At 42.1% G+C, this 10,353-nt stretch overlaps 1 protein-coding gene across 1 annotated transcript; it reads right to left on the minus strand.

The window, feature by feature from the left end:
- Positions 1–108: 108 nt before the first annotated feature.
- LOC137874504 (butyrophilin subfamily 3 member A2-like) lies at positions 109–8,517 on the minus strand. Its single transcript, XM_068713208.1, has 6 exons — positions 8,348–8,517; positions 5,817–6,167; positions 4,192–4,405; positions 3,679–3,743; positions 2,750–2,866; positions 109–2,333 (listed from the first exon to the last, which is right to left on the minus strand). Exons 1-6 carry the CDS (start codon positions 8,448–8,450, stop codon positions 1,687–1,689), a joined length of 1,497 nt encoding a protein of 498 aa, XP_068569309.1. The 5' UTR covers positions 8,451–8,517; the 3' UTR covers positions 109–1,686.
- Positions 8,518–10,353: the final 1,836 nt, after the last annotated feature.

A 10,353-nucleotide genomic window follows, 5' to 3' on the forward strand; every position in this document is an offset into this window, starting at 1 on the left:
CATAAATCCCCAAACTGACTGATTGTAATACAACAAAAAACAATGTATAATTAATTGCCAATGGATTGCTCAATGACTAGTTTTGTGTGAATAAAATGAGCACTGAAATAAAACAAATAAAAAGTACTTTATTCCGTAACAAAATGTAGTGGACATAAAAAAGAACAGATTTAAAAAAAAAAAAAAAAAATTACAAGAATGAAACTCCTATTTACATATTTTATACATACATTATAATTATTAAATAAAAGGAGCCCATAAATACAAACCCCAGACATGTTTTCATAAATCATTACAAAATGCAATACATTTAATGAAATTAAGGTTTCGTGCTTTAGCTGTAGAAATGTACAAGAAGTGAGCACTACTGCTGGTGAAACTACAACAAATAAATAAAACTGGGGATTAACCCTGAAAGCAATCGCAACGTTTCCTGATACAACGGTTCAAATGTCCAACAAAACGAGCGTTCTGTTTCAGCAACAAAACTACTTCGTAAGGTTTAGGAAAAGACCGAGGTTAGGGTTAAAAACAAACTAAAATAACTTGCTAGGTAACGTACGTAGGCGGCGTTAGTTAAGTATGTAAGTTACGTAAGAAAAGGACGTTGACTTTTGGTTTCACACGGGACATGAACGGTGATCTCCAGGGTGAAAGTCCTGTGTTTGTTCGCGCCACAAAGTGATTGAAATACATTACAAAATGTTACCTGGTTTGTTGTATTTTTTTAAAAACACAACGTGCAATGTTCCATACTGTATGTAAAAGAACCTTTAGTGTTGCATTTTATAAATCTGCAGAAGAAGTAGTGAACAAGAGGAGCCTAGTCATGAGCGAAAGAAATAGCCGCTATACATCACAGCCCCGCCCCCTACTGTTTGACTGACAGCACAGCAACGAATCAGCAATTAGAATGGGAAAACAAAAAGCTCTTGTTGTGCTGAAAGGAAAAACATTTTGGGGTAAATACGCTTGTTCTTTTTCTTGCCAAGAATTAGATGAGAAGATTTATATCATTTCTGTATGATAAATATGTAGCACCCAGTTAGCTTAGCATAAAGACTGGAAACGGGGGGGCCAAGAAACAGTTTTCTTGGGGCAAATTGAATCGATTTCAACCTGAGCTGTTAAAAAACGGACATCTCCCGTTGAGAAGCGTGAAAATACTCTCAAAAAGGTAAAACGGAATGTCTTCCAATCGGAAAACCAGTTGTTGGTTCCTCCAGTCCATATTGATTTGTCCTTGGGCAAGACACTTCACCCCAAGTTGCTCCTGAAGGCCGTGCCATCGGCAGGTTGAATGTGGTGTGAATGCGATAGTCCTGATGGGCAGGTGGCGCCTTGCATGGCGGCCCTTGCCGTCAGCGTGTGAATGGGTGTGAATGGGTGTGAATGGGTGTGAATGGGTGACCAACATGTAGTGTTGAAGCGCTGAGTGGTCGGAAGGCGTAATTTTTTACCATTTACCTTTATAAAACTCTGGTGGGCCACATTTGACTTATTAATTTGGTCAAAAGCATCACTGAAACTCATCAATAAATAGATAGAAAGAATAATTAGTCAAATCTTCGTATTGAACAGCCAAATTCTGAAACGGCCCTTAAATGTAGATACCTGATTTACTGCAGTTTTGCTTTTATTTCCTAACGTTTTCGGGAAATCCAAGACCGAGACTTCTGTGCTTACTCATGCGATTAGCATCTCAGATTCTTCCGTCACATTTGCCAGGCGTGTGAAGTGGCCATTAGACATCGCTGGAGATGGAAACACAGCGGAATGCCGTCGCTGAAGCTTGCCGCCGTTTGGACCGAGCCCAAAAGCACGAGGGTCACTCGTCGAACGGTTGACACGGCCGGGCCTTTTCTCCGAAGGGCTGGCTGAAAAGGAACTGGAAAACGGGTTCAAGCGAGCCGGGCTGCTGTGTCTACGATGGGTTCTGCCGATGGGGCAGCCGGGTGACGGATGACTGATCTGTCGTAAAATGCCCGGCTTTGGCCTCTTGTTCTGGGGTAAGTTGCCCGAAGTTGGAGGGCTGCTGTTGGTTGAGTCTGCAGGACTGTCAAGGAACACTGGCTCGTCATTCTGGCAGACAACATCAATCAGCTGGGCTCCGTTGTTGTTCCGTTGCTGGAGGATGGTATCGTCTTTCTCTTTCAGCTTTAGCTTGAGGTCCGCCACCTCCATTGTCAGAATCTCAATGGTGGTGTTCATCGTGTTTTCAGCCCTGAAAACCGGAACATTCAGCAGCGGCTTCTCTTCAAAGGAGCTGCATGTTGTACTTTGATATGAAGACGTTGGCGAGTTTGGTCCCCCCGGCGAGTTTGGTCCCCCCGCTGTGTGAAAGAAGATTATTATTATTATAGAATTATCTATTAAATATGTGCTTTTTTGCAGACATTTCCAGAACATTAATCTGTTAAAGTCAAATGTTTTTACAAAGGGAATTTTGGATATCTCTTTGTATCGCTCCATAAATCAGATAATAGTCAACAACAAAGAAATTCTCTTCTCTTTTCTGAAATGTTATGTTTAAATATGCAAATGAGGCATTATGTAAAGGTAAGTTTTGGTGAATTTAGTAGAAATCTACAGACGTAAACAAACAAAGTAGTAAAATAAAATGTTTTCTTTCCTCTGAAAGAAGACGAGTTAATGAACAAAATCTTAAAGTTGACAAGTGCATGAAAAACACTAAAACACCTTTCTTTAAATTGCCAAACACAGTATTGTCTTAGTGTTAATGACTTACCAGGTTTTCTACACCTCTTCCAAAAGAAGAAGACGATTCCACATGAAGCGGCGCATAGAAGTAAAGCGCTCACGACAGCGATGACGATGAGTAGAGCGCAGGACCGGCTTCCAACACCTGACATGACAATGAACATGCTGACATGAGTAAATGATCCGATGCATCAGAAACATGATGAACCCCATGATGTGACTGATCTGTTAGGGGACAACACATTTCTTTATGTCATTGCAGACTCCTTCCTATAGAATATTTATGGATTTTTATGCAGTTGGATGAACATCAATGTAATAAACTTGGCGAGAGAAACCCCAGCATATCATTATGATAAATATAACTGCAATGACATCTTTAAAAAAAAATTTTTTTGTTAATAAAAAGACTTATTAAATTTAAAAACAATGGAATCTATATATATTCATCCAAGTGTTCAATAGAGTTACCAATGTTGGAAACGCGCGTTTTATATATTGAACTATTCACATTTTTAACTATAACCTCTGCTTCCAGCCTCTCCTCCGCTCTGTGTTCAGCAGAAGGTTCTCTGATTTGTTGTCTCCTGACTGTTGGTCTCAGATGAATCAGTCATGTCTTCATAGTTGCTCTGAGGAGCTCAGAATTTACTGTTTTTAACAGAATCTGATTAAAGCAAACGGTTTATTCAGGGCGACATTTTAAATGAGGACATGTAGAATAAAATCTTTTTGATGAAATATCATGATTTTAAGCCTGGCTTTGGCTGCTTTTTCTAACGGAAGCGTTTGTCGCACATGATGTGTTCAAGGACTGTCAGAAAGACGGATATCTCAAGATAATGACGTTTTTACAGCTCGTGACTGTGACCAGCGGTGTAGTTTTGCCGATTGTTTTCCCTCCCGCCGCCGGGTTTTGGGGTTCAGAGGGTTCATTAACTCAAGCTGCAGCCGTACCTGGCAGTAGAATCTCCACGTCTCTGGTCTGGTTGATCTGCGGCTGGTGAACTCGGCAGGTGACCCTGTGATGAAAACGCATCAGTTTATAAACCTTAACTGTAACAAGATATCACAAACACACATTCAAGTGCAGCACAAGGACAGAAATACGCATAAATAAATAAATAGATCATAATAAGAGAAACTATACGAGAGGAATTAAAGACAAAATGAGAAGGTAAAGTCACAGTGTTGCGCAAGTGTGGCTTCCATTTGCACACCTTACAGTACTAACTCTCCAACAGGTGGAGCTTCTACCTCCAGGGTGTGAACAGGTGTGTTGCATACAAGGATTGGAATGTGATGGTGTACTTTCTCTAACTGCCTTTCCAGGTGAAAGTTGAATGCTCTGATGTTTGGTGCACACTGCATGGGTCCATTTTGGCTCTGTTCTATGACAATAATGACGTCTTAAGCTCTGAGATGGGGGCCAAAACGAGGGGCCCCGTACAAAAAAAGGACACTTGAAACCTGTCGGTGGTGTCCTGGAGAGTCGCTCTCCCCGTCACAGAGAAACACCCGCGAGCGTCTCGGTCTCTCTTCGGTTCGTCGGCGGCGATTTCGTTCCCCTGTCCGTCCAGAAAGTAGATCTCGGGCTCCGGCAGCCAGCAGCCCGCCACACACTGGAGGGTCACGCCTCCACCCTTGGCCGACGCGACGGAGAGCTTCGGCTCAGAAACGGCCCCTGTTAAAAACAGGAATTACCACAACATGAGGCCGCTGAATCTTCCATCTGACGTTTGTGAAATATTAACAGGGACAACACTGATGAAAGCCGCTTCTTTATCTGCGCTGTGGGACAAAATCATCAGCTGTGCTGTGAGTGTTTCTCTCATGGTGTGTGGGTGGAAACAGGCAGGTAATAAATACCTCTGTAGCACACCACGCCCAAATGTTATTGTCTTGCTTTTGACAGTATAATGTAGAGCTGCAACTGTGGCAACTTAATGATTGTTTAATCCGTAAAATGTCATATCACACTGGAGCACAAGGTGACATCGTCAGATCGTTTGATTCGGCTAATAAATAGTTGGGTCACAATCCTCCAAATCCGTTTCTTTAGGTCAGGATTCGACTGAATTTATGCTTTTGTTAAGACTGTGGAGTCTCGTTTCATAAAAACCAACAGATCGTTGGTTCTACGCCCTGATAACCGTCATCTACATTCTTAAATTCTTCTTTAACAAGAGGCTGCATGGCATCAAGCGTAAAGCGTTTTATTTTATTTTTATTTATTACACTATATTTATCCCGTTGAGGGGGAAATTTTTCTCTGCATTTGACCCATCCCTGTGCCAGGGAGCAGTGGGCTGCCCATGACAGGCGCCGGGGGAGCCACTAGGGGGACAGTGTCTTGCTCAAGGACACTTCGACTCAGCTCACGTCTCAGCCAAGGATCGAACTGCCGACCCTCCGGTTCCCAGACAACCTTCTAAGCCTAGTGAGCTAGTCGCCCCCCCGTTTTAGGAATGTACCACACTATATGGTGACATTTAAATAACATATTTAATACGCAACAAGAACAACCGGTTGACCCCCTAGAGCTCCAGTATTAAGCTGAAGTCCTACACAGACTCTATAAGTAATACAAGCTTTCATGGATGCAAGCCAAAGCAACTTGGCTGTACACACTTTTGGCTCGGCTTCCTCTAGTTGCCGTCCAAGAAGAAGACGGGTTATCGGCCTCGAGTTTTGTGATTTGTCCGTCGCTATCTTGAGGTTTATGGCAACCAGTGAACAGGAAGTAACCATATTTAGACTGAGGAGGAGGTATACGTCTCTGGTAGAGACCTGTCAATCACTGTGTAGCCCCGCCCCCTAAAGCATCCCCTGCTTTATGGTCTGTTTGACTCTAAATGGAGCATAATGTACTAAATGAACATCATGCTGTATTGAAGAAGACTGTAAACTAGAGATTGAGACCATAAACTCATGTTTACAATGTTTACTGAGGGAATAAATCAAGAGAGAAGTAGAGTCATTTTAGACTAGACTTCTATACAACCAGAGGAGTCAGACTTGAAGGTATCTTCAGGCCCTCCTCCATGATGCAACTACAAAACCTTCACTGGATATTTAGAACTGACTGGACGTACCCACGACCAGCTCCACGGCTGTAATGTCCTTGGGGGCCGTGCTCCAGAGCCTCATGCACCGGTACTTCCCGGTATCAGTCAGCTGCACGTTGGATATCCTCAGCGAGATGTTTCCGTTCTTCAGTTCCTTCGTGATGAGGCTCGTCCTGTACTGAAAGGCCGGGTTCTTCATCTCGGGCGTCTCGCAGCCATCGCGGTACAAGAAGACCACGTCTGGCAGCAGGCCTTCCTTGGACCACTCCACTGTCGGAAATTCCTCGCTGGCCGGGATGATGAAGCTGCAGGGCAGAGTGACGTCCCCGCCTGCCAAGGCCAGGACCGTCTCTGGGGGACCATGCATCAAGGAGTCTCCTAGAAAAAGATAAATCATTTCAAGACTTTACATGTTGGGTATTTCATTACCGAAGGTTTTCAAATGCTCCGCTAAAGGGACTAAATGGCTAATTTAAAGTTACGAAGAGGAACTTTCATGTTGTGTTGGTCCCTTGTGGACTAAAGCGGTAGTGTCTCTGAGCACCAGAGTCCCTTTAGAAAACCTCTCATTCTACTGCAGCAGGGTCTCGTTAACGATGGAGGTCTGATAGAGGATCAGGACTACACTGAGACTGGTTCAGGACCGGTTAATCGTTCCTCACAGTAACACTTTACGCACGTACTTGAACTGTATCTTACGCCAAGCAATAATTACATGCAGCACACTACTTTTAGTAATAATCGCTATTAAAATTATAAACAACAATAAAATAAATAATTAGTAATTATGTGATCGGGACACTGAGCCCCACGGTGGCTCCTGGGAGCTTGCTTCTCCTCTCTCAACTGACACTACGCCCACGCAACCGAGAGCTTCCTTCTGCTCTGAACCGGTCTGACGGGGTGTGAGAGCGCCTTTAACGGTTTGAGAGACGTGATTCACCCTCCGTGTGCCGACAAGCCTGCAGCTCTGCACCGGGGGGGGGGGGGGGGGGGGAAGAGAAGGTAGACCTCGGTAGTGAATCACACATTTATTTGGTCAATGTACCATCATAATAGGGAGGTGTTTCCACACTCCTGGAAAGAACAGTGATTTTTCCACTCCGGCAGTTGATCAGGACTGAATCGAGGAATCTGGACCAACTGGAAACTTGTGCAACATTCGCACGAGAGCAAGAAGTTGATTAAGTCATAAAAAGTCTATATTTTCTACGTGAACATGTTCTTGTACACATTTAGAGAATAAACAGTTACAGTTCTGGAAGAAGTATTCAGATCCTCAAAAAGTACCAATACAACAGTGTGATACTCCACTACAAGTAAAAGTCCTGTGATTTAAAAACCATACCTCAGTAGAAGGATTAGTAGTGAAATATACTTAACGTATCAGAAGTAAAAGTACTCGTTCTGCAGGAAAAATGACAAAACGGAGATTGTTGCATCCGGATGCATGGATGTTATAGAGCTACTGTTGCAGCTGCTCCAGCTGGAGATGTTTCTAACTACTTCATTTAAAGTTATTTCAGTCCAGTGGTTCCCAGCCTGGGGGTCGGGCCCCTCCGAAGGGTCACCGGATCAATCCGAGGGGGTCGAGCGACGATCGGAGGGAAACAAAAGAGGAAGAAACTAAAGTTCTAACAGATAAATGTTCTCATCTTTTGAGTGAAGTGTTGGAAAATTGGACTTCTTTGGGTTTTTAACAGTTTATCGGAGTGTATTGTATTTGAGCAGTTCACATTGAAATCAAACCATGTGAGAAGTTTAGGAGAAATGTCTCTTTTCTACAAACTTTTTGTAAATTTATGACTCCCAATTTCAGATTTTTTTTCTCCTAAATTTACAAATTTAATCTTTACTTTTTCTTCCCCCGGCTCCGTAATTATTATCTGTTTACCTGTAATTGTGATAATACATGTTCTTAGAAGTTGAGCACAAAGTAGCATTAGATGGAAATAATCAAGTTCAGTACAAGTACCTCAAAATTATACTTAAGAACAGTACTTATAGTAAATGTAACGTACGTCTCAACACAAACTCAGTTTAGTAAGTCTGACCTTTTAACTTAAAGGAAGTGCTTCGACTAAATGTTTTCAAGTATCTTTTTTGCAATGACGTCTCCATGTCACGCTTCAGCAGAGCTCCATGTTGGGGCCAGAAGATAACTCTAACGAGGAAACTCATGTAAACCTCTGGAAGAAGTATTCAGGTGCTTTACTTCAGTAAAAAAAAATACTAATACCACACTGTAAAAATACTCAACAAGCATAGTCAGTAGAAGTATTCAAACTATCATATATTTCATAATTAGATCATTTGTACTCGTGCATTAATGTAGAAGCAGGATTTTACTGTTGAGCTCATTTTGAAACATTAACTTTTGATCATTTTCATAACGGATTAATCTGCTGATTATTTTCTCCATTAATCGATTGTTTGCTTTGTAAACATAGAGAAAACAGTGATTCATGTTACTATGTTACATATGTGTGTGTAGTCCAGCAGACTCACTGGACACACTGCAGACAAACACGGCTGCATTTAAAGTTGTTCATAAATACCTGAACAACAAGTCAGCAGAGCAGCGAGCAGGAAAACACGAGGATCCATCACCACAGCACAACTGAAGGGTTTCTCTTTCTGACACAAAATAAAAGAAAACATGGTAAACGTTATGATAAATAATCCAGCTCGGTCAGTTGATTCCTCTGCGGAGGTCCTCGTTCACTACTTCCCCATTCGTGCTCGAACGATCGATAGCGTGTGGTGCGTTCAGGAACACCCGGGAAACGTCACACGTCGTTCTGTAAGTCTGTAGTGACGTGAGAAGCTGGAGCTACACATCAAGTGCAACATGTAATATTGAAATAAAAGATGTATTGTCATCCTGAATACACGTTTACAACTTGAACACAGTTGGCGACACGTTGAATACAATTGCGATAAGCTGCAAAAACAAGCGATCGTTTCTTAGCAAATATTAGTTAATTTAAAACAATATGGAGCAATGAATGATGAAAACATCCTCTCCGTTCATTTCTAACTCAATGTCAGGACAAATGAATCAAAGTCTCTTTAAACTTGCGTGTTATTTCTGTTTTTTTTTGGTGTGGATTTGATTTGGATCTGTAATTTCCCACCTTCTGGAACGGCGTTTTAACGTCACCCGACTATGAAGGGCCGTCCTAAAGATGTGGTAATCACAGGGTCATGAACCTCCCTCAGCTGTTGTAGAAAGGAAGTCACGTGACAACTCCACCACACAACTGTAAACATTTTGTAATGTTATTTTTATATCTTTTGGGGGGTTTTTTTTCCATCGATGTCTGTGAGGATGTTTTATTCATGACGCTGCTTCACACTGAGCTGAACTAAACTAGAGGACAGACTAAACACACAGACGTTCAGTTTCCTAAAACCAGCAGCATGAGCCTAAAAACAATACCTTTCCATCAATACGATCACGAACAATAGAGCTACAGGAGCCCTCCATCGAGTCACGTTCTCGGTCAAAGTGGCTACTGTCTATTCATGTACTTTGTGTACTTTTGTAGCGGTGGGATGGAACCAAGTACTGTACCAATTTGAGGTACTTGTACTTAAAGTATTTTCCATTTTAAGTAACTTTATACCTCTAACCCATTCCATTTCAGGGTAACTATTTTGTTCCTAAGTACATTTAGCTGATAATACTTTGACTAAAGCTAGGTTTTGAGTACAGGGCGTTATCTTGCATCGGAGTATTTTCACACCACGGTACTAGTACTTTTAATGAAGTCAAGGATCGAAGTACTTCCACCAGTGTTGACAGTGACGGCTGGCTGATTAAAGACCACGTATAGGTAACAAGATGAGGATCAATGTGACGGCTCGGTGGTGGTCTGACTGCGTGGGCCGAGTTCAGCACCACGGACAGAGACAGCTGCTACTGTACCACTCTATAAGTGTTATTAATACGACTGCTGTTCTTCATGAGGCGTGTCCTCGTGAACAGATCCACTCAGTTCAACCACAAGAGGGCACAGCAGGCTTCCACACAGACCTACAGCTAAACACCAAACACCGTTTTACCTTTCATCCCAATCCATCAGTGTCAATGCAGCGTCTCGTTTCACTTGTTTTTTGTGTAGAAATCTTGTTCAAGTTCTTCCACTTGTTTTTCTTTTAAACGTGTTCATGGAAAAACTGTCCTGCAGCAGAGTTCACGGTGACAGCTTACCGTGTCCACTAGCCTCCATTACATATACAGTTGTGGTCAAAAGTTTACATACACTTGTAAAGAACATAATGTCATGGCTCTCTTGAGTTTCCAGTTATTTCTACAACTCTGATTTTTCTCTGATAGAGTGATTGGAACAGATACTTCTTTGTCACAAAAAACATTCATGAAGTTTGGTTCTTTCATGACTTTATTATGGGTTAACAGAAAAAGTGACAAAATCTGCTGGGTCAAAAATATACATACAGCAACATGAATTATCAATTTTGGTGACTTAGAAAGTTGTGTCAATGAAATGAGCTTCATAGCATGGCCTCTTAACTTCTTGTGAGTGATTATGAGTGACTA

Source organism: Cebidichthys violaceus, unplaced genomic scaffold (genome assembly GCF_023349555.1).
Source record: "Cebidichthys violaceus isolate CVI_PGR_0920_01 unplaced genomic scaffold, fCebVio1.0.p SCAF_19, whole genome shotgun sequence".
NCBI classification, from domain to species: Eukaryota; Metazoa; Chordata; class Actinopteri; order Perciformes; family Stichaeidae; genus Cebidichthys; species Cebidichthys violaceus.